This window comes from Spermophilus citellus (genome assembly GCF_964194105.1).
Source record: "Spermophilus citellus genome assembly, chromosome: 2".
Classification (NCBI taxonomy): domain Eukaryota; kingdom Metazoa; phylum Chordata; class Mammalia; order Rodentia; family Sciuridae; genus Spermophilus; species Spermophilus citellus.
In genome coordinates, this window is record NC_138183.1 from 179,001,720 (window position 1) to 179,026,622 (window position 24,903).

The window sequence follows — 24,903 nt, forward strand, 5'->3', positions numbered from 1 at the left end:
ATATGAAGATTCTAAAATGACTGAATCAGTGGTTCTAAGCATATGGATGAGAATAGGAGAGAACAGACACCCTACAGGGAGCAGAATCCCATTAGACAGCCAGATTAGTATTTCTCTGGGCATAGCTTCTATATCCTTAGTCTTCATGACCTGAGGAGTGAGACTGAAGGAGCCCAGGAATTTCTGTTTGCAGCTCTCTAACAGGAAATCTTTGGCTTATGACCTTTTATGGAAGAACCTGGCTACATCTTCTTGGTTACCAAGAGCAGCCAAGAACAGTGCAATTCCTTCATGTTAGATTATCATTTAATTTATGCTACCAATAATACCATAGTCTGTAATAAATTAAAATTAATAAATAAATTATCTAATAATAATGGCTGTCTTCTATTTTGATCAATATATAGCAACAGCTAAGATGGTATTTTCAAATTAACACTACAGAAAACTTAGTTGAGAATTCAAAGAGACTGATCTTTTAATTTTTGTTTATATTACCTTCCTTTTTCAGTTTTCCAAAGCTCCTCACAATTTCATGAACAACAGCTGCTCCACTCTGAGGGTCAATGCCCCCAAAGACCCATGAGTCTCGGTGACCTCCAAGAATGACATATCTGTCTAGAAACCAACATTGCAAGATTGTGGCTTTAGGTCAAAAATGGAGTAAATTGCAAATGATTCAACAACATCTAAACACGAAGCACTCACAACTCAAGAAAAATAGCAAGTTTCTTGAAATCTTGCGCAAATGTGCTGTTTGATCTGATTTTAATATGTTTCCTATATATGAAGAAAGTATGAATGTGATAGAGAAAATGCATACCTCAATATATTACTGTAATTCAAAGTATATGGACAATTATATACATTTATCTTTATCCACCTTTTCAATTCTCTATTACTCTCTCTTACCTTACCACTTTCCTTCCAACATTTTCAGAGTGAAAAAACACAGTTCTGTACTTTCTACTCTTACAAATTTTCAAAGTACAGGTCCTAATTTTTCCTCTCTGAACTTTTATCTCTCATAGAAAAAAGGGAATTCTTCTGTCTACCCAGTTCTCAGGGCAACTTTCCACATCTGATAAAACACAGATTACAATTGAATGTATGGCTCTCCTTACAAAGTCGGGGCCCCTCATTCCAGGTCTTTATTATTCTTTCAGTCCCAATGTTTAGCACATTGCCCATACAAAATAAGATGCAATTAAGAGCTAGTTATACATTGTTCAGTACTCACTAGAAGGATATTAACATTCTTGATCCCTTAAAGAAGAAGCATTTAAAATTTACTTGTATCTATTTTAGTAAGAAATGTATAACCAACTAGTTCCTATGGAACTGAAACGTACTAAACTAAGGCTATATATAAAATATATTAATCAGCAGATCATTTGAAAAACTATGGAATGCATGTGTCTAGATATTGTCAATTACTTTAGTTGTAGAAAATAACATTCTACAAAGAATTTATTAACTTAAGGTTATCATAGTTTTCTCAGTTTTTCCTTTTGTGCAGATGTTTGTAGTCATCATTAAAACATTTCCTTATGCAAAATATATGGCAAACAAATCAAGAAAATTAAGAGAAACACCTCAAAAGTCTCTCCCTGCCCATCTTGCTTTAATTCTTTGACTGAAACACTCATAGTTTATCACTCACTTCAGTCATCCACCCAAGCTAGCTCCACTTTTCTTTTCTTCACAACATGTATAACAATATCATATTGCATTTTATATAATTTACCTGGTTCCATGGCTCCTCTGAGAGTACCAATCACATTGTAAATCCTTGTCACTTCACTGTTGGAATGGATGTGCATCTTGACTTTTCTAAAGCAAAGAGAAAGGGTACATTCTCAAAAATACTGGTTATCAAATTAACACCACAATTTTTAAATCTTCTTTCATTGTTTAAATTACACTAGCCATTTTTTTCTAGTTGTAGTTGGACACATTACCTTTATTTTATTTATTTTTATGTGGTGCTGAGGCTCGAAACCAGGCCTCGAATGTGCTAGTTGAGCGCTCTACTGTTGAGCCACAAGCCCTCTAAAAGTGTGGCCCACTTCAACCTCTAGTTTTGTTTCCTACTGGTGCTATATACATTTTACTTTTTATGTCATTCTCTACAATTTTAATCTCTTAAAAGATCTGTATTAAAGAGTTAAATTAAAATACTCTCTTAACTGTGTAGAGAAGTTTCCAGTAAAGCCAGGACCCACATTATAAGGCACTTTGAGACCTCCTTTCCAGCTGCTATCTGGTGGTGCTGAGCCACCCATGTGTCTGTTGGACCAAAAAAGGAAAAAAAATATATATCATTATTAGCTGGAGGAAAACTTTTACTTTATTCAACAAGTTATAAGTGTCAATGAATTTACTTTCTTGAGCATTTGTTTACAATAGCTTCTATGAGAAAGGTGTCATATAAAACATTTTGAATATAGTATGCCATTTAATCCTTACTACAAGCCTTATAAAGTAGGTTCCATTATTTTTCCCAATTCACAGATGAGAAGCATGAGGCTAAGTGTGATTAGGTAACATGCACAAAGTTTTGTGCTGATAAGTGGTACAGCTGAGATTTAAATTATTGACTATAATTTGAACTTTGTGCTACTACTCTCAAGAGTACATGTTAGAAGTGCTCTCCAGAGTATGCTCTGAATAAAAAGCTTGATGTATAATTCTTTGGAATTTTCCCTGATAAATATACTCCCAAATCTTTGTATTGTCATCTCTTACAAAGTGTGTTTTACATAACTATCTGGTAAAAAAGGAAGATCAAAGAAAATAATTTTGCTTTAGTCATATGTCCCTAAAAGCTTCATGCTTTTTATTTTATTTTATTTTATTTTTAATTTGAAAAGGTAGAAGGATTCACATGGACAGCTATACATGCTATCAGCTCACTGTAATCTTTTAGTAGGAGACTGAGAAAAGTAATACGGTAATTTTTATAAAATGGTGTGATTCTTGTCATTTCCCTTCAATACAGCTACCTTTACTGTATCAGAGTAAGGGTTGACTTCTTGGGTTGGGCATGAAATAAAATGTATTTTAACTGAACAGCAGCAGATAGATGAATGTGGTCCAAGACAAACTTAGAAAACGGAAAATGCAATGTGAGCAACTTCTACCTCTACTATAAATAGATTTTGATGAAAATCTAGTTGTAGGGCAGACACAGTATTTGAGAGTAAATACATCCTATTTCCCCCCCATCTCACTGGAAAGTTTGGCTAATAAATAGAATTTCAAGTAATACGTAATTTATTTTTGTACAATAAATTTCACACAAAATAATCTAGTACTATGAAGAGGATTTTTACATTGTTAGAAAACATAATCCATAGTCAAAACAGCAAATATTAAATATTCAAAGAAGTTGTAGGAGGCAAGGGAAGAATATACATATACATGATTATATACAAAATATTTCTCCAATATGATTAACATTAACATTCATAGAAATGAATAAAAGGAAATTTTTTTACTGTAAATCTTTTCAAGTTATAACTTTGTCAATGTATTTCCTTTTCAAAATAAACATGAAAAGCAAAACAAAAAATGCAAATTCATCAAGAAGAAAAATAGGCAATTGTGTATTATACCATAAAAAAGAAAATAAATAGTCCTTTTTCTTACAAAACAATAAAATATGCTGTAATGGTGATGGTCCCTCAAGGACAGGTAAACAGACAACAGAACATTAAAAAAAATGGTTATGTGTAAGAATCTAATAACAGATAAAGGATATATCACACATTCACAAAGAACAGAGGTTTTAGTCAAACTCTATAAAGATATCAGATAATATGAATAAATTTTGAAAAGATCTCTGAAAGGATTTGATAGATGTTAGATACCCCATAAATATTTATAAATAGTAGTGACTTAAATCTGTTTCCTATAGCATATTTATTTTTATTTGACCATTTGTGAAACATTTATTGTCTGCCTTTCTAAATGTACTTTGTTCTACTTGACAAGGAATGTAACTAGGTATAACACATGATCATTCTACCAAAAAGTTCCCAAGTCACTCAGAAGGTGATACATATAAAAGTAACTATGATATGAAATAGAACATGACAGATAATATACAGAGTTCTACAAAATAAGCACAAAAAGGATTAATGCAACTTGTTTGATCAGGAACAACTTTCTAAAGGGGATCTCACTTTGTTGTATTTTAAAGGATAAGCAAGACGTAGGAATGGGAAGGTGAAGGAAAAGGCACTCAAGGGACAAGATATAATATAGAGCGGCAGGAAGGAAGAGAACTATGGAGCAAGTGTAAGGCTTAGTGACAAATCTGGCTGGAGTATGATTAAGGTACCTAAGAGAAAAGCTTGAAAAGTACTGGAACTTGGTTTCTGGGAAGATGATTTAGCCTCCTGCTAAGTGCAACTAAAATTCCTGTTGGCAGGAGTGTGTAAATGAGACAGAAGATCTCAGAAATTATTATATTCCAAATGAACAAGTGAATTACAACTCCAACAGAGCTTTTGAATCACCTCTTTAAAGGCCCTCTGTTCCTGCAGATGGGCAGAATCAGTGTCTGGGACAGGAGTCCACTGTGTTTCTCCTTTCCTTTGCTAGCAAAGCAATAAACTTTCTTTTTCCTTTTTCTCAAAACTCTGTCCCTCATTATTGGATTGGCATCAGGGACCAGGACTGAGCTTTCAGAAACAGTTTAATGCATTCTTTCCCTAATTGCAAACACAAAATGGGTTCATTTTTAAACTTTTATATAACTTGGACCATCTTATACATTGATTTGAAATTTTCCTTTTTAACTCAATAGTGTATCACAATCATGTTCCATATCATTGGATATTATACAATATTCTTGTATCGATTAGTGACTTCATTTACTACCATAGTCAGTAACATATTTGACTACTTATTGATTGTTGAAGTTTTATTTTGATTCTAGAATATTACAAGTTATACTATAATTACTGTCACTGTCTAAATTCATAAATACTTAGATTTTATTTATTAATATGTTTAGATAAATTCATAGTTCATACTGTACTCAAAAATTGTACCTGATCCTAAATCATAACTGATGTGACAGAGTTAAAGCCCTGTTATGGTTTAGATGTTAGGTGTACCCCAGAAACTCATGTGTGAAAAAAATGGGATAAGGTTTAGAGATGAATTTTGGGGGTTATAAGAGGTTTACCCTAATTAGTGAATTAATCCACTGATAGGAATTAACTGGGTAGTAACTGTTAATCCCTGGAAGGGATTACAGTGTGGCTAGATAGGGGTTGGTCCCTGGGGTCAGCCTTCCCATTATGTCCTTGTTGAGCAGAGTGTAATTTTTCTGCCTTCTCTCTCTCTCTCTCTCTCTCTCTCTCTCTCTCTCTCTCTCTCTCTCCCACCCCCATCCCCCACCCTGTTCTCCTTCTTCCTCTCTCCTTCCCCTTCCTCCTTCCCTCCTTCCCCATATGAAGTCCTGGACCACTTTCCTCTGCCATACACTTTCTCCATGATATTCTGCCTCAAGCCCCAAGGAATGGAGCCAGCCATCTATGGACTGAGACTGAGTCCCCAAATAAACTTTTCCTCCTCTAAATGTTCTCATCAGTTCCTTTGGTTACTGCAGCAAAAAAATCTGACTAAAACATGCGCCAAAAGGAATAAACAAAACAAACCCAGGGTTCTTCCTTAACCTCCTCTTAAATTGGACACATACCTCCAAATCTCCAGATATCAGCCTGGTCACCTATATAAATGAGGGCCTTGCATGCTAGGTCATAAAACGCTTTCTCATACAGGCTAGAATACAAGGAGTAAGAATGCTTTGTACTCAAAGAAGAAAAAGGACAGACTGGCCAGATACTTTGGTCTTTACCAACTTCACTTTCAGAAAAATCAGTGGCATCTCCTTTCCTAAAAGGAAAGAAGGGACATTCAGATGGGAAAAAAATGGGGCAAGAAAGGTGAAAGCTTTCCAATGCTAGGCTAAACAGTAACATATTTGAAGAAGATTCAATAATGAAAGCAGAGAAAGAAAGGGAAGAGAATACAAACACAATGGAAGTATTTCTCACTTTATTTTATTCTGGGTCCTTCAAGAAATAAGAAATAAGCAATACAGATGTGTAAGAGATTTATTAGGGGAAAAGACTATGATTTACTAGGGGCAAAATGGGAGATAGGGAAGCCTCATAAAGTCAGCAGACTGTGGTGCAGATCTGATGCAAAGTAAAGGAGAAAGGGAAGGAAGAAGAGGAAGATGGGGCTATGGTGCAGTTTCTATTTGAGCTAATTATCAACAGGTCCTCAAGTCAAAGTTTCATATGTGAGGAGTCCTGTGGTTCCAGAACAAGTCTGTCTAAGCACCCTACCACACTCAGCAGTAGATTTCAAAGCATAATGGCTGGAGCAATTGATCAATTATGCTCCCTGCAGTTAGAGATCAGAAAGGCTCCTTCAGGTGACTGGCAAACATTGGATAATCATATAATATAAATCATATAATGTAAATTCCAGAACAAAACCATTATTCTATAAAATCATGATACATGTTCTACCCATCTCAGAGACAATCAATACAGAAAAAAAATGAAGATAAAACTACCAATCATGGGAAATAACCAAGTAGTCAATTATTTATTCTTGCAAACTTACTCAAGGAGTCTTTGTGCATCATAGTATCCAATTGGATGAACAGGAATATTTGGAAGACCAACAGCTTCTGTAATATCATGCCTATAAGCGTATTCTGAAACAACAACAACAAAAAGAAACACATTTCCAATAAAAACTCAATTCTGAGGCTGGGGATGTGGCTCAAGCGGTAGCGCGCTCGCCTGGCATGCGTGCGGCCTGGGTTCGATCCTCAGCACCACATACAAAGATGTTGTGTCCGCCGATAACTAAAAAAAAAATAAATGTTAAAAATTCTCTCTCTCTCTCACTCTCTCTCTCACTCTCTCTTAAAAAAAATAAATAAATAAAAAATAAAAACTCAATTCCTTTCAAGTGGATCTCTATAAATCATATTGAACACATTCTCATTTTGATCTATCGGAATTTGTTAAAGAAAACTGATAATTCCAAATGTTAGCAAAAACATAAAGCAACTAAACTCTCCTACATTGCTTTTAAGAGTATAAATTAGACAATGACTTGGGATAATTCTTTTGAAAGGGACCTTAAGCAGAAATGTGCATTTTGGCACAGCAATTCCACTGCTAGCTATTTACCTTAAAAAGATGAAAACATATGTGCAAAAAAAAAAAAAAAAAAAAAAAAAAAAAAGCTTACAAAATGTTTAAATCAGCCACATTTACATCATCTAACAAATTTCTGACCACAGGAGAATAAATAATTCTTGTATAATCCGACAATAGAATGCCATTCTGTTGTTAAAAGGAACAGGTTACTGGTATGCAAAATAATATGGAAAATCTCAAATCATTATACTGAGAGAAATATGTGAAACAAAAAAGAGCATCTACTGTCTGATTCCATTTATATGAACATCAAAATGAGGCAAACTAATGTATGATACTAGATATCAAAATGTGGTTGCTTTGGGGGGATGAAGTGCAAATTGACTGGTAAAGAGCATAGGGGAACACTCTGAACATCATAAAAATGTCCTTTAATTTTGGGTGACATGAATGCATACAATTTTCAAAGTTCATTGAACTAGAGTTGGAGATATGTTTCAGTATAGGGTGCTTGCCTAGCACATGAACCAGACCATAAGACCCTGCATTCAATTCCCAGTGCTGCAAAAACAAAATTTAAAATAGAAAAATTCATTGAACTGAATGTAAGATCTATGCATTTTATTGCATATAAATTTTACTGCAAAATAATATTCTGACATTTATGCAGGCTTAAGAAAAATTAGGTCTATATTTTCCTTCCCCTCTCCCCACCAGGTTTTGAAATTATCTAATAAGAAACTTAATCTCAAAAACTTATTATTCTCGGGGATTCCAACATGGCGGCGGGTGCGGAGAGATCAAGTCTCTGACCTCTTCAGCTGTGCAGGCATAGGGAGTCGTAAACAACCTAAATCTGTTTGCTCAGGATCACTAGGCAATGCTGAGCTGACGTGGATCTGGGGCGAACAGTCTGGGCCTCTCAGAACACACTCTGAGCCCAGATCGGCCGAATTCAAGCTCCGGTTCGCCTGCTCCCCACAGACAAACAGCTGTAACTCAACACTAATCCATCCGGCTGAAACAACTGGTCGGCCCTTCTGTTCCTACGGAGGTAAATGCCTACCGAGCCTTCATAGGTATTGGCCACAGGTTTGAAACGGGGCATGGGAGAGACAGTAAGGACCCACCCATTGCATTGGTCACCCGGCAAAGGGAAACGAACTGTCGCCATTTGGAAGAGATACCACCATGGCAGAGAACTGACGTCATCAGACTGCGGCGGAGGAGATAACTTCATTGAAACCTGCGGCTACAGGTGTGTAATTCCCTAGCCTTCCCTCTCCACACATCGGGGAGACCTTAAGGGCCCCTCCTAGCTCTCCCGAGAGCGCGATAGCCAGACCGAGGGAATCAGAGGTGGTGCGGGACCAGGGGCGCAGAACTACCGCTCCCACCAGTGCTGAGAGCTGAGGTCTCTTGCAACAGCTACTGGGGGTGTGGCTACCAGAGGGCAAGTAAAATTCGCTGAGGATTCTCAGCCCCAAGCTCTACCAACTTAGGGTATGAGGGAATGGCAAACTGGGAGAGTGTGCCCAGTCGTTCATGAAAACAGGGCTCCCGGGAGCAGCAGACCTGGCGTGTAGCCAGTATTGTGGTGAGTGGCACCCGTGAGAGGGGCATGGCTAGAGGAAAAGTGGGAAGTGACTAGACACAAGAGGAGGCCCTAGGCACTCAGGATTGGAGACTTGCCCAGTCTGGGAGGAGCTGCTGCACAGTGATTGGTTCCCACGTATTGACAGGAGAAACTTGGCCTGGTGGGCACAGTGCCACCTACTGGAAGAGAAGTTAATCAAACTCTAAGACTGCATTTATTAGTTTTTTTTTCTCTTTTTTTTTTCTTTTTTCTTTTCTCTTTTTTTTTGATTTGTGTTTTCTTTCATTTTCATTTTTCTTTCTTGTTGTTTTTTTTATTTTTTTTACAATTTTTTAAATTTTTTTCTTCTAATTTTAATTTTTATTTTTTAAATTTTTTTTTCTTTTTTTAATTCCTATTTTTTTTCTTCTTTTCCTTTCATTTCTTTTCAATTATCTTATCCCCCCTTCCTTGAATTCTACCTGCTTACTCTCATTCTCTTTAGTGACTTCTTCCCTTCCCTTCTAATACCTTTCCTCCCAAGCATCAAATAAATTTATAGGAGTAAACAGTAACTCAGCAGTCAAACAGAACAAGAAGTAATATGAGCAGCTTCAAAAAGCAAGGAAGAAAAGGAGTACAAACAATGCAGGACAGCCTAAATATTCAGGAGGACCCAGAGTCATCAGAAAAATGGTCATATAAAGAACTCAAGGAACACCTTAGACAGATGGAATGGAACCTTAAAGAGGATACAAGACAGAAAATTCAAGCAGCAAAAGAATACATTGAGAATGAATTACATAAACAGATAAAAGAAGAAGTTAAGCATCTTTATCAGGAGATAGAGATTATAAAAAATAATCAAACAATAATTCTAGAAATGAAGGAAACAATAAACCAAATTAAAAACTCAATTGAGAGTATCACTAACAGAGTGGAGCAAGTAGAAGCCAGAACGTCAGATAATGAAGACAAAATATACCATCTTGAAAAGAGTCTAGCCAACTCAGAAAGGCTGGTAAAAAATCACGAGAAAAACATCCAAGAGTTATGGGATAACATAAAAAAACCAAACTTACGAGTCATCGGGATAGAAGAAGGTACAGAGATTCAAACTAAGGGAATGAGTAACCTGCTGAATGAAATAATTACAGAAAACTTTCCAGAAATAAAAAAGGAAACAGATATACAAATTGAAGATGCATACAGGACACTGAGCACACAAAATCACAGTAGACCAACGCCAAGACACATTGTTATGAAGATAGCCAATATACAGAACAAAGAGAAAATATTAAAAGCTACAAGAGAAAGGAGACAGATTACATTCAGGGGTAAACCAATAAGGTTAACAACGGATTTTTCATCACAGACACTGAAAGCAAGAAGGTCATGGAACAATGTATTTCAAACACTGAAAGACAATGGATGCCAACCAAGATTCTGTATCCAGCAAAATTAAGCTTCAGGTATGACAACGAAATAAAAATCTTTCATGATAAACAAAAATTAAAAGAATTTGCAGCCAGAAAACAAGCATTGCAAAGCATTTTGAGCAAAACACTACACGAGGAAGAAATAAAAAACAATAACCAAAACCATCAGTAGGAAGTGCCTCAGTAAAGACAGAGGGCGAGGGGAAAGATAATCATGGAGAAACAAACTAAATTTTTTTAAAAAAGGATAAATAATCAAACATGGCTGGAAGTACAAACCATATATCAATAGTAACTCTGAATGTTAATGGCTTAAACTCTCCAATAAAGGGACATAGGCTGGTATCTTGGATTAAAAAAACAAATCCAACAATATGCTGCCTCCAGGAGACACATCTGATTGGAAAAGACATACACAGGCTGAAGGTGAAAGGATGGGAAAAAAATATACCACGCACACGGTCCTCGTAAGCAAGCAGGGGTGGCCATCCTCATATCGAATAAAATCGAATTCAAGACTAAGTTAATCAAAAGGGATAAAGAAGGACATTATATGCTGTTAAAAGGAACCATTCACCAACAAGACATAACAATTATCAATATTTATGCACCAAATAATGGTGCTGCGACATTCATAAAACAAATTCTCCTCAAGTTCAAGAATCAAATAGACCACAACACAATAATCATGGGTGAATTCAACACACCTCTCTCACATTTGGACAGATCCTCCAAACAAAAGTTGAAAAAAGAAACTATAGAACTCAATACCACAATCAATAACCTAGACTTAACTGACATATATAGAATATATCAACCATCATCAAATGGATATATTTTTTTCTCAGCAGCACATGGATCCTTCTGAAAAATAGACCATATATTATGCCATAGGGCAACCCTCAGTAAATATAAAGGGGTGGAGATAATACCATGCATTTTATCTGATCATAATGGAATGAAACTGGAAATCAATGATAAAAGAAGGAAGGAAAAATCCTACATCACATGGAAAATGAACAATATGTTACTGAATGATCAATGGGTTACAGAAGACATAAAGGAGGAAATCAAAAAATTCTTAGAGATAAATGAAAATACAGACACAACATATCGGAATCTATGGGACACAATGAAAGCACTTTTAAGAGGAAAATTCAACGCCTGGTGGTCATTCCTCAAAAAAAGAAAAAAACCAACAAATAAATGAGCTCACACTTCATCTCAAAGCCCTAGAAAAGAAAGAGAAAAACAACAGCAAATGTAGCAGAAGGCAAGAATTAATTAAAATCAGAGTGGAAATCAATGAAATTGAAACAAAAGAAACTATTGAAAAAATTAACAAAACTAAAAGTTGGTTCTTCGAAAAAATAAATAAGATCGACAGACCTTTAGCCATGCTAACGAAGAGATGAAGAGAGAGAACTCAAATTACTAACATACGGGATGAAAAAGGCAATATCACAACAGATGCTACAGAAATACAGAAGTCAATTAGAAATTATTTTGAAAACCTATATTCCAATAAAATAGAAGATAGTGAAGACATCGATAAATTTCTTAAGTCACATGATTTGCCCAGACTGAGTCAGGAGGATACACACAATTTGAACAGACCAATATCAATGGATGAAATTGAAGAAGCCATCAAAAGACTACCAACCAAGAAAAGCCCAGGACCGGATGGGTATACAGCGGAGTTTTACAAAACCTTTAAAGAAGAATTAGTACCAATACTTTTCAAGTTATTTCAGGAAATAGAAAAAGAGGGAGCTCTTCCAAATTCATTCTATGAGGCCAACATCACCCTGATTCCGAAACCAGACAAAGACACCTCAAAGAAAGAAAACCACAGACCAATATCTCTAATGAACCTAGATGCAAAAATCCTCAATAAAATTCTGGCGAATCGAATACAAAAACACACCAAAAAAATTGTGCACCATGATCAAGTAGGATTCATCCCTGGGATGCAAGGATGGTTCAATATACGGAAATCAGTAAATGTTATTCACCACATCAATAGACTTAAAGATAAGAACCATATGATCATCTCGATAGACGCAGAAAAAGCATTTGACAAAGTACAGCATCCCTTTATGTTCAAAACATTAGAAAAACTAGGGATAACAGGAACTTACCTTGACATTGTAAAAGCTATCTATGCTAAGCCTCAGGCTAGCATCATTCTGAATGGACAAAAGTTAAAGGCATTCCCTCTAAAATCTGGAACAAGACAGGGATGCCCTCTATCACCACTTCTATTCAATATAGTTCTTGAAACACTGGCCAGAGCAATTAGACAGAGGAAATAAATTAAAGGCATAAAAATAGGAAAAGAAGAACTTAAATTATCACTATTTGCGGATGACATGATTCTATACCTAGAAGACCCAAAACGGTCTACAAAGAAACTACTAGAACTAATAAATGAATTCAGCAAAGTGGCAGGATATAAAATCAACACGCATAAATCAAAAGCATTTCTGTATATCAGTGACAAAACTTCTGAAACGGAAATGAGGAAAAACACACCATTCACAATATCCTCAAAAAAAATAAAATACTTGGGAATCAACCTACCAAAAGAGGTGAAAGACTTATACAATGAAAACTACAGAACCCTAAAGAGAGAAGTAGAAGAAGATCTTAGAAGATGGAAAAATATACCCTGTTCATGGATAGGCAGAACTAACATCATCAAAATGGCGATATTACCAAAAGTTCTCTATAGGTTTAATGCAATGCCAATCAAAATCCCAATGGCATTTCTTGTAGAAATAGATAAAGCAATCATGAAATTCATATGGAAAAATACAAGACCCAGAATAGCAAAAGCAATTCTAAGCAGGAAGTGTGAATCAGGCGGTATAGCGATACCAGATTTCAAACTATACTACAGAGCAATAGTGACAAAAACAGCATGGTACTGGTACCAAAACAGGCGGGTGGACCAATGGTATAGAATAGAGGACATAGAGACTAATCCACAAAGTTACAACTGTCTTATATATGATAAAGGGGCTAAAAGCATGCAATGGAGGAAGGATAGCATCTTCAACAAATGGTGTTGGGAAAACTGGAAATCCATATGCAACAAAATGAAACTGAATCCCTTTCTCTCACCATGAACAAAAGTTAACTCAAAATGGATCAAGGAGCTTGATATCAAATCAGAGACTCTGCGCCTGATAGAAGAAAAAGTTGGCTCTGATCTACATATTTTGGGGTCGGGCTCCAAATTCCTTAATAGGACACCCATAGCACAAGAGTTAATAACAAGAATCAACAAATGGGACTTACTTAAACTAAAAAGTTTTTTCTTAGCAAGAGAAACAATAAGAGAGGTAAATAGGGAGCCTACATCCTGGGAACAAATTTTTATTCCTCACACATCAGATAGAGCCCTAATATCCAGAGTATACAAAGAACTCAAAAAATTAGACAATAAGATAATAACCCAATCAACAAATGGGCCAAGGACCTGAACAGACACGTCTCAGAGGAGGATATACAGTCAATCAACAAGTACATGTAAAAATGCTCACCATCTCTAGCAGTCAGAGAAATGCAAAGCAAAACCACCCTAAGATACCATCTCACTCCAGTAAGATTGGCAGCCACTATGAAGTCAATCAACAACAAGTGCTGGCGAAGATGTGGAGAAAAGGGTACACTTGTACATTGCTGGTGGGACTGCAAATTGGTGTGGCCAATTTGGAAAGCAGTTTGGAGATTCTTGGGAAAGCTGGCAATGGAACCACCATTTGACCCTGCTATTGCCCTTCTCGGACTATTCCCTGAAGACCTTAAAAGAGCATGCTACAGGGATACTGCCACATCGATGTTCATAGCAGCACAATTCACAATAGCTAGACTGTGGAACCAACCCAGATGCCCTTCAATAGATGAATGGATAAAAAAAAATGTGGCATCTATACACAATGCAGTACTATGCAGCAATAAAAAATGACAAAATCATAGAATTTGCAGGGAAATGGATGGCACTAGAGCAGATTATGCTTAGTGAAGCTAGCCAATCCCTAAAAAACAAATACCAAATGTCTTCTTTGATATAATGAGAGCAACTATGAACAGAGCAGGGAGGAAGAGCAGGAAGAAAAGATTAACATCAAACAGAGACATGAGATGGGAGGGAAAGGGAGAGAAAAGGGAAATTGCATGGAAATGAAGGGAGACCCTCATTGCTATACAAAATTTCATATAAGAGGTTGTGAGGGGAATGGGGTAATAAACAAGGAGAGAAATGAATTACAGTAGATGGGGTAGAGAGAGAAGATGGGAGGGGAGGGGAGGGGCGATAGTAGGGGATAGGAAAGGTAGCAGAATACAACAATTACTAATAGGGCATTATGTAAAATTGTGGATGTGTAACCGACATGATTCTGCAATCTGCATTTGGGGTAAAATTGGGGGTTCATAACCCACTTGATTCTAATGTATGAAATATGATATGTCAAGAGCTTTGTAATGTTGTGAACAACCAATAAAAAAATAAAATTAAAAAAAAACCTTATTATTCTCTTGGGCAGAATGACATAATGACATGCTGTGTAGGGGGCAATGTTTTCAACAAAAGGGGGGTGATAGGTAGATGAAACAAAGTTGACAATATGTTGGTGACTATCTTTGCTTTGGATATGTTAGAACTATTCCATAGTAGAAACTAAAATTAAAAGGAAGCGGTAAACTTAAAGGCACCCAAGGGGTTGAATAAATGCTAGCTTCCAAAGGATAACATGGGTTCCCCCAAAATCCCATCATTTAAATGTGAAGATAATCAACAGAAACATTCCAGTTAATCTCATTTTATTTGGAAGAAGTTGCATTTTTTTAAACTTGAGAATAAAAAGGTGGAAAAACCTTAGGCAGATTCATATGGTTTTACTATATGGTAATGTGTATTGTTTAAAAAAAAAAAAAGCAAAGAATCTATGACAATGTACCATATTCTCAGAAGACTTACAAAGCAAAACAGTACATAAGCTTCAGAGGAATCCACGATTTGATGGAAAACCCAGATGAAGAGTAAATATGTAAATGACAAAGATGCTTTGGCCAACTAATTTATGCAAATGACACAAATTTAGTTAATTCGCAACTACCTAAACTAAATGATTACATATTTTTGTAAACATGTTCAGATAGATGAGTACACATATAATAATAGAGCTCCTTTTATTAATGTTTTACAAGCTGGCATTTCAGCACAAGTACACAGACTCTGAAGCCAGAGTACCTGATTTAGAATCCCACTCCCTGCTAAGTAGTTGTTTATCTCTTGCAGACACCTTACCTCTTCTAGTCACAGTTTCCTCCCCTGCCAACAGAGATAATGCCTCCTGGCTTTCAGGGTTGTTGATGCATGTACAGTGCTGGCATGTAGGAGATACTCCTTCACATCCATCACTGCTATCATCATGCAGCAACAGAGACAAGTGTTTAGGGCTGGGGTCATAGCTCAGTGGTAGTGCGTTTGCCTAGCACCTGTAAGACCTTAAGTTCAGTCCTCAGCACCCCATAAAAATAAATAAAATAAAAGGTATTGTGTCCACCTACAACTAACAAAAATATTTTTTTAAAAAGATAGGTGTCTTTCAGGGGTTCTAGATTCTATCTTGTCATTTAAAGATGTTATAAAATTTTCTCTTCTCCTTCTCTGGTCAATGGTAAAAGCAAAAAAAAATCTGTGCAAACTATGAATTTAGGGTAAATGTACTTGACAATAAAACCAATATAGCCTGAAGTTATTTGATAGCAAAACTCACTTGAGCAGATGAGTCTATTTATATTCCATATTTACCCCACTTAGTATCAGCATTCATACAGTTTGATGCAAATAATGTTTATATACTGGTTTCTGGTGTTCTGTTCCAGCCTCCCAAGTAAGTGTTATGAATTATATGGTATATGTACCATGTTACTTTTTAAACAATTGGAAGTCTGAATTCCAAAACCTATTAGTCACAAGGATTTCAAATAATAAATAAGGAAGCTGAACCAATAATTTTCAGAAACTCTATCATTCCTAGATATAATTAAAAAATATATATATATATTTTTTTTCTCAGTCCTTTGTGTCAAAGAAAATCCTTAAATAAAATCACTTTAAAATGTGGCTAAGTGTCCTGTAATGACTGAGGCCTTATCACTCACCATTTGCTGGGTAGCCAGGGGTGAGAGGGTCCCCTGCACCATTAAGATTTAAGATATTTCCGCGCTGGACACCACCTCCAGGAAGATTCCAACCATCTGGATAGGACTGTACACCAGGAGCAAAATAGTCTTCGGGGTCTGAGTACAGAATGACGGCTTTGGCCCCTGCCAGCTGGGCGTTTTTAACCTAGGAAATAGAGTGTACTTCTCTTCTGTTAATTGGTTGCCCCAGATTTGGTAGTAACAATTTTCAAAACTATACGTAAATGAGTAACTGAGCTTTATGTTCAAGCCTTTCTCATTAGGCTTACAACAAAGAACTTATTCAGAGAAGTAGTTTTTTCTTTCTTCTACTTCAGGTTCTAAAAATGTATCAGTTCTCAGAACAGATTTGGAAAATACCCATATACTAGTAGTGAGTACTTGGTGTTTCCTTTTGATGCTCTGGAAGTATATAGAGCAAGTAGACTCCTTGGGCAGATTCCTCCTAGTTCTATAGTTGAAAGTGTATATTTTTAGATTTATTTTCCAAAAAAAATTTTTTAAAAATTAAAAAGTCAAGTGACATTAATTTAAAACTACTATGTGAATTTTATTTTCTCTTAATATCTATAATAACAATGTATATTAAATTTATTTCAGTAAATATTTTTAGATGTAATATTTAAAACAAAAATACTGAAACAACAAATCTAGTATGCATTTCTAACTAGGCCACAGGGGTAACTTGCAAGTATAGAAAAATTTATTCGGCTCACCCTGGCCAAACAAATGGCCAATTCCAGTGGCCCAGTTTAAAACCACTTCCCATAAGCTAGTAAGGATGTCCTCCCTGTAAGGTGGACATTTATAGAATGTAAGAGGATCATAGTCTTCAAAAGGTTGCAAGGAGATTTTAGATATATTGTATTATATTGTATTTTCATATTGGAGGTAAAGGAAAGAGATGGTATTACCTTATTTCCTCTGAAAACTTTCCCATATCTGGCAATCACAATCTTTCCAGAGCAATTGATTTTCATGTCCCTCTCCAGTTTAAAGAAGTCTTCCGTTCGTGCATAGTTAACATATACTAGATCCCCCTGTTAAGATCAAGAATAATTTATTATAAAATATACAGGTTTCCTTCATGAGGGATATTCAATATCTTTGAAAAAGGAAATAATCAAGAACATGTAAAAGGATCAGAAAAATATGAGCATTAAATAAGACACACAAGGAGAAGTGAATTTCAGGTGAAGCTAATTTGGGCTAGAGACATACAAATTAAATAATATTTGTTTTTATGTCCTTTTTTCAGAACATATAAAAATACTGCCCTGGAAAAACACATATAAATATACACACTGCTGCATGCAGTCCAAGGATAAGGCACCCTAGCTAAAGGAGCCCTTGATGACAGCTTTACTCTCTTCAGAGTTGTGTTCACAAATAATAACATAATGGGTCTTCACAACTACCAGGAGGAAAATGGCTTGTGTCATTGGGTTCAGTTATTAGCATAATTATGTGCAAGACATCTCTGAGTCTCAACATTCTGATTTGTAAAATAAACTGTTAGGTTAAATCAGTGATCTTCCAACCTTTTTTGTTTTATTTTGGTACTCTAGTAACAAAATTGGCTTTGAAAAGCAATGTACCTATTCATATATTTAACATGGACATCTAAAATTTTTTCAAGTATCTGCAGAGAATGTTATAATATAACATAAACATTAATATTTTAGAAGCAACTTACATAATTTTCTATGTACCCAATGGAATTTAAATAAATATGCAGTTATTTACTATTCAACATCATCTACTTAAAAAAAGACATGGACATACTCTAGTGTTAGGACTCCATCATTCCTTTTTCTTCTTGATCTTGTGTTTTGTGCCCCTTTCCTTTCAGCATTTCACTCTGAAGTAAACTGTATTTGCTGTGATTCCCCTTCAATGAAGACTGTCTTGTTTCACCTGCAGGGAAGATTCCCTGCCTGCGGAGAGCCTTCAGCTGTCAAACCTTCAGGGACTGCCTCAGCTGCAGATGGCCACATTGTGAGGTCATGTTGCTTTTGGGGTTGTTACACATTCAGTGGATTATTGGTGTAAGCACATACTTGAATACCTCTGTCTAATCAAAGATAATTCCAAAGGGGTTTTCTGGAGCTCTGCATAGGGTTAGTCAAGACTGCCCTTGAGTTAGCACTGCAGTGTGATTCTCCCTCTGCCTAATCCAGCTTCTCTTTCTGTCCTGCCACACGCATTGGTTTCACAAGAATACTCTTTACTTGTCATCTAGTACATTAGATTTAGTTTCAAAATCTATTCTCTTGAACTTAAATATACTTGAAATTCTCTTATTAATTACTGTCAAATTTCCTTGAACATGTAGAGTGTATAAAATCAATGTAAAAATGTTTCCTGGGATAGACTGTGTTAAGAAAATTCTTCAGGGGTAATTTTTACTATAATCATTATTAATGTCAAAGTGAGTCTAACAATATCATCATAAATATTTCTAAGTAGTACAAGTACACAAGATTTAATAGAATGCAAATAATGGTATGACAAAGCTTTATCTTAAAAATCTATGGGTGAATTAGTTATTGCTAGAATGAGACAGAGATCAACAACGTTCTATTCACATTTCCTATGTCTACATATAAGTTCTGAGAAACCTTGGATAAGAAAGTAAACAGTTTTTCTACAGAACTGTCACTACATAATTCAAACTTCATCCATGGTACAATTCCAAAACCAAATGCTGATTTATCATACAATTTACTTCTAATGATATCAGCTAGAAATTGAATTGGATTCACCTTTATTTTGTTAGATATGCAAACCATATAATTTGCAAAATAATCTATTACCTAATTGTTAGAATTGTTTGCTATCTCAACACAGAAAGTAACACTTCTAATTGTCGATTTCTTTGTAGCCCCAGTGAGTCTTACAATGCAGAGAAATACTTCATTTATGTTTTTTGAGGATATGGGTAGAGGATGTCTTTCATTTGTAATACAAGAGAAAAATGATTATAAATAGGAAGGTAGGGCCAGAGTAGCAACAGGACCTCACCACATAGGCTAGTACTCAATTTCACATAGAAGTACCCTGGGCAATTGCTGATCTGAAAATATATTTCCTTAAAACAAACACATACCTATACCTGAAAAGCTTTTGCACACCCCAGTTTAAAGACACTGTCCCAAATGATTTCCTACATCCTATAATTTTATGGTGTTTCTAATTTTCCTTTTTGACTACATTTATCATAGCATATACATAATCAATTTATATCAAATACTAAAATAGTTGCTTCCCAGCTGATTGTTAAGAATTAGTTGACAGATTTGTTGAAGAAATTATTATGTGCCACGGTACAGCAATCTCTGCCCTTGAAGCAACTTACAAAAGTGTGGATGGAAGAAGATAGAAAGACAATAAACATTAAATTTAATATCTAAACAAATTATATGACATATTAAAAGGTGATAAATGCTATAGAAAAATTTAAAAGTTAGAGTAGTCAAACAGTGAATTAGTACTCATATAGGTGCAATTTTAAACAAAATGAGAAAAAGCTAATTGAAAAGGTGACATGAAAATCTTTGCTTTTATAAGAGGAATTCTTTAAGTTATTATATTTCTTCCTAAAACCAATAAAATATGTATGCATTTCTAAAGACAGCAGTATATGTCTGGCTTATAATTGTTAAAAGAGTTTTCTAGAGTATGCTCTTATTCTATTTCAACTGTGGCTAAAAAGCCATTAAACCATTTTATTTTAGGAAAAAGAAAAACAGTGTTAATTATTCTACTTGAAATTTATCCTTAACACCACCAACTTTGGGGAGACTGTTCCTTTAAATATCACTCAATAGTGGAAATTTGTTGATAAATTGCTGATCTTTCCATAACAAATTATTATGAAGAAGATATTAGAGAAAACATTAGTTTGAAAGTGACAGTAAACTTTGAAAATGAAAACAAGTCTGATAGATATTCCCTCCCAGCCTTTCACAAATGGAGGCTGTCACTGTTGGTTAGAAAAAAGCCTTGTTTTCAAACAATGACCTTCTTATAATTTACACTGTAGCATTGTTCTGTGCCTGTGAATAAATGCAATCTTGCACTGTTGGCTTCAGGTTTTCCCTGTTTCCTCTGAGTATCCATCTCCCCACCCTTGTTTGTGGAGCAGAATTGAGAGGCAAAGTGTGGTTCTGGAGCGTTCAGTCACAGCATCACCTAGGACCAAGACAAATCAGGCTCCAGCCCAGATCTATTCAAACCCAGAGTGGGAACAGAATCTTTGTCACAAACTGTTATGACACGCACTGAAGTTTGAGAGCCTCTGGATTATGTTTTAGGTTACAATACTTTATGGACATGTCAAATTTCAAATAGACTAAAGCAGAAACTAGATGATTAAAATATACATTCAAAGATGACAACAGTGAAATCTTATACACATATACATATAGACACAATTTAAAAGTGAATTAAGACTCTTCTGACCGGGTTACATATGATCCAGCAAAGTGCAAAAGCCAGCAAGCACATCTTATAGTTTAATTTAATTGTAAAATATGTCTCTAAACAGAATAACAGACTCCATTTATCCTGCTGTTAATCTAGAAGAATTTAAGCATGCCTGAAAGAAATAAGTGATAATAATTTTTATGACAATTTCTTATGAGTAGAATAATCATGTCAAAGTTCAAAATTTGTTTGGTGGATTTTCAGTGCTTATATGATAATTCTATGAATAAATCTGTGAATAATTAAGTTATTCTAGTATAAATTAATCTGGCATAATATCCTACTTACAGTGTCCTGCCTTCCCATACAAATCATAATCTGTTTCTTCTACATAATCTTTTTACTGTTAAATACATTTCACAGCGTTCTTTAACTGCTTCACACTCATCTATCTGATAAGATTTTAGAAGTATACTTATTTCATAGTTATTTCAAATTAAGTTTCTTCATTATGTATTCTGCTATCATATGTAATTTTTCCTTATATATTTAACTCTGATCTGGTAAAATTATTTTTAAATGAAGATTTATTAGTTCAGATTTTTGTATATTTTGGTTTTGCAGATATATCATTATAAATAATGGAGGTAATTAATTTAAAAAGGCCTGAAGCACAAAAATAAGTGGAGAATAATTTGAGAGTATCAAAAATGAGGATTTCTTTTCAACCAGGTACAACATAGATAAAATAACAAAGAGCCAAAAAATTAGAAGATATATGCAATATCTAAAATCAATATGGGATGAATAATTAAAATATTCAAGAAACCCATAAAAATAAAAAGCTCAGAAATTCAACATAAAAATATATAACAATGCTTTCAAAAGTGAAAAAAGATTAGTTAATAAATATGTATGTTTAGAGAAGAGCAATCTCATTTGTAATCAAAGAAATGTTAACTAAAACTTTAACAAAATTGAACAGTTATATGGGCAAAATTGAGATGTTAAAGTTTATACATCCATTTTAGGAAAGAGAAACATTCATACACTGTGAGTGAGGATATAAAGTGCTTAGGATAGACCTGGAGAAATTAATTATTTCCTACAACCCAGAAATCTGGGTGTAATATTCTCCTCATAATATCCTGTCTTCCCATCTGGAAGCACAATCTGTTTTCTCTACATAACGGTTTCATTTTTCAATAAATTTCACAGTGTTTTTTTTTGGGGGGGGGGGCAGGGGATTGAACTCAGGGTCACTCAACCACTAAGCCACATCCCCAGCCCTATCTAGTATTTTATTTAGAGACAGGGTCTCATTGAGTTGCATAGCAACTCGCTTTTGCTGAGGCTAGCTTTGAACTCACCATCTTCCTGCCTCAGCCTCCTGAGCCACTGGGATTACAGGCCAGTGCCACCTCACCTGGCTTCACAGTTTTCTTGTTATTGTGCACAAAGAAACTCTCATAGGCCTGAATCTAGACATGTCCGAGACCATTCACTGTGACAATGTTTGGGATAAAGGGAGTTTAGAGACAAATTATATATTTGTCACTAAGAGAATGAGTGTCACTTCTGGTGCCCACATAAGATAAAATAATATGTAACAGTGAAAATCTTTTAACTACTCTGACATAAGGCAAAAACAAATTTTGAAAGAACTTTTGAAAGTAGAAACAAATCAAATAAGTCCTAAAGTATAATGTGATTTATGTAAATTGCAAATACTTCCAACACATACAAAGCCATATAGTTCCAAGAACACACACATAACTAAGGACACAAATACATTAGAGTGGAGAAGAAGAATGGGATTGAGAATAAGATTTGAAGTGAAAACAAACTAAAATAAATAAAGGATCTGCACATGTATTCACAATAATAGAGTGGTTTAACCTGGAGAATAAATCTAAGCAACTGCAACAAACCTAAGATCTAAAATATACTGTATTTTCATTGCCAACTGTTTTATCCCCTATTTCTATCTCCTGTCAATTATGAAGTAATTTCAGTGATTGAAAGCATCTTTATTATGGCTCAATTTTACATAGATTTTTTTTAAATAATCTATCATTAAATATAATGTTAATTATGTCATTAAGCATAATGTTCATTTGAAATAAATCTCATCTAATAGAAAATGTTCTGTTTTGTGAAGTTTTAAAATTGAAAATAAATTGTCAAATCAAATTCATTTGAAAATCATATAAATAATATTTTTAAAATAATAAAAATATGACATTGCCTGACATTAAATCACCCTTACATCTTTTTGACAGTGTCTTGTTGTTTTCCAGACTGGTCTTGAACCCCTGGGCCCAAGAGACCCTCCTGTCTCAACCTTCCATGTAGCTGGGAATACAAGCATATGCTTCTGTACCTGACATATCCTTATGTTTTTGTTGCAAATCCTAACTGATTGATAAAGATTTTACAATGTCAGTTCAATTCTAAGTGCAAACATTTTATTTAGGACATTTCCAATGACAGTCAAACCTTTACCTTTCTATTGAGTGATAACACAATATACCTAACTGCCAATGAGGAACTTGTAAAATTTGTCCTAAGTACCACAAACTTGAAACATCTAAAATTAAATTTACTTAATGTTAAACATTATATTAGGAGACAGAACATTTTGAGTTACTAATAAATTATTTTGAATCTTTTCCAGTTTAGCTTTCTCATTGCTATGGTTTGAATGTCTCCTCCCAAATTCAGGTGTTGAAACTTAATAGCAAAGATAAAAGGATTCAAAGGTGAAACCTTTAAGAAGTGACTGGTCCATGAGATTCTCCCTCATGAATGGGGTGAAGGCCCTTGTATAAGAGGCTCCAGGAAGCATTTGGCTTGCTTGCCCTTCTGTCTTCAGCCATATGAGGCCACTTGTTGCTTCGCTCTGGAGGACACAGCAACCAGGTGCCATCTTGGAAGCAGAGAGCAGCCTTCACCAGAAAACCAAATGTCCTGTCACCTTGGTCTGGGATTTTACAGCCTCCACAGAACTATAAGAAAATAAACTCTTCTTCTTTATACATTACCCAGTTTGTGGTATTATGTTAGAGAAGTACAAACTAAGACATTCACCAAAATCTGTACAAGAATCTGGAGACTTAAATTATAAAAATTCAAATGATACTGATGCACGGTCTATTAAGTAAACTTCATATGATTTTTTAAGAATGGGTATTCATATTCTGAATTTGGAAATGATAATATCCTTATTCAAAATTTTTGAAAATTAATCAATATTATACAGTTTTAGTAATGTATGATAGGCATGCAACAGAAATTACTGGAACAACAATTTAGAACAATAAAATGAGCAAACTAATATTAAAACATGAATCTCACAGGCTCTATCTTTAGTGAAAATATCCAGACACAAAAATTACATGTCATATAATTCCATTTATATGAATTATAAAATAGGCAAAATTAATGTACAATAGTGAAAAAAATCAGAAGAATGATTCACTCAGTGCTGTGTGGAGTTGATTAAGAAGGAATACAAAGGGACTTTTTGAAGTAATGGTAATACTCTATACACTGAAGAAGTCTGGATTACACAGGTGGATATATTTGTCAAAAGTCAATAAATGTGTTTTGTGCATCTCATTGTAACACATTTTATCTTAAAAAAGCACCATGAACAAAAAAATCAGCACTCTTTTTTTTTCTCTCCTGAGGAGCTCTAGTTTCTCAAATGTGGAAAAGGGTTAATTTTAATTATATCAAAAATCCTCTTATTACCCTTTAAATATTGCCTGCATGTCTGAGGTGACAGGAGGCTTCTTTTTGTCATTTGTATTTTATTCCATCACATTTTACCTCTGGCATTCCTTGTGGAGAAAAGGCACTGAAAGGTGGCACAACATCTGAAATATTTTCATATCCAGGAGGAGGTGGTTCAAATAACGATGTATTGAAAATCTGGAGACACAAACACAATAATCAAAAGCAAATCAGCTGAAGTCTAATTCCTACATTCTAGCAAGGGGAATTGCTTACTATCTTAATTATCTCTGGCAGTTGAGGG

At 34.9% G+C, this 24,903-nt stretch overlaps 1 protein-coding gene across 5 annotated transcripts in view; it reads right to left on the bottom strand.

Annotated features, from left to right (window-relative positions):
* FOLH1 (folate hydrolase 1) overlaps positions 1-24,903 on the bottom strand; it is a 61,452-nt gene that overhangs the window by 19,175 nt on the left and 17,374 nt on the right. For 2 of the 5 annotated variants that reach the window (XM_081281607.1, XM_081281610.1), the window contains exons 4-10: positions 24,696-24,797; positions 17,348-17,473; positions 16,392-16,578; positions 6,652-6,745; positions 2,191-2,289; positions 1,748-1,833; positions 499-618 (exon numbers count right to left, since the gene is read on the bottom strand). In XM_081281607.1, the coding sequence (XP_081137733.1) occupies positions 499-618; positions 1,748-1,833; positions 2,191-2,289; positions 6,652-6,745; positions 16,392-16,578; positions 17,348-17,473; positions 24,696-24,797 (814 nt within the window). Of the gene's footprint in view, positions 1-498; positions 619-1,747; positions 1,834-2,190; positions 2,290-6,651; positions 6,746-16,391; positions 16,579-17,347; positions 17,474-24,695; positions 24,798-24,903 lie in introns of those variants that run through there. The other 3 variants (XM_081281609.1, XM_081281608.1, XM_081281611.1) reach the window with 3 other exon arrangements.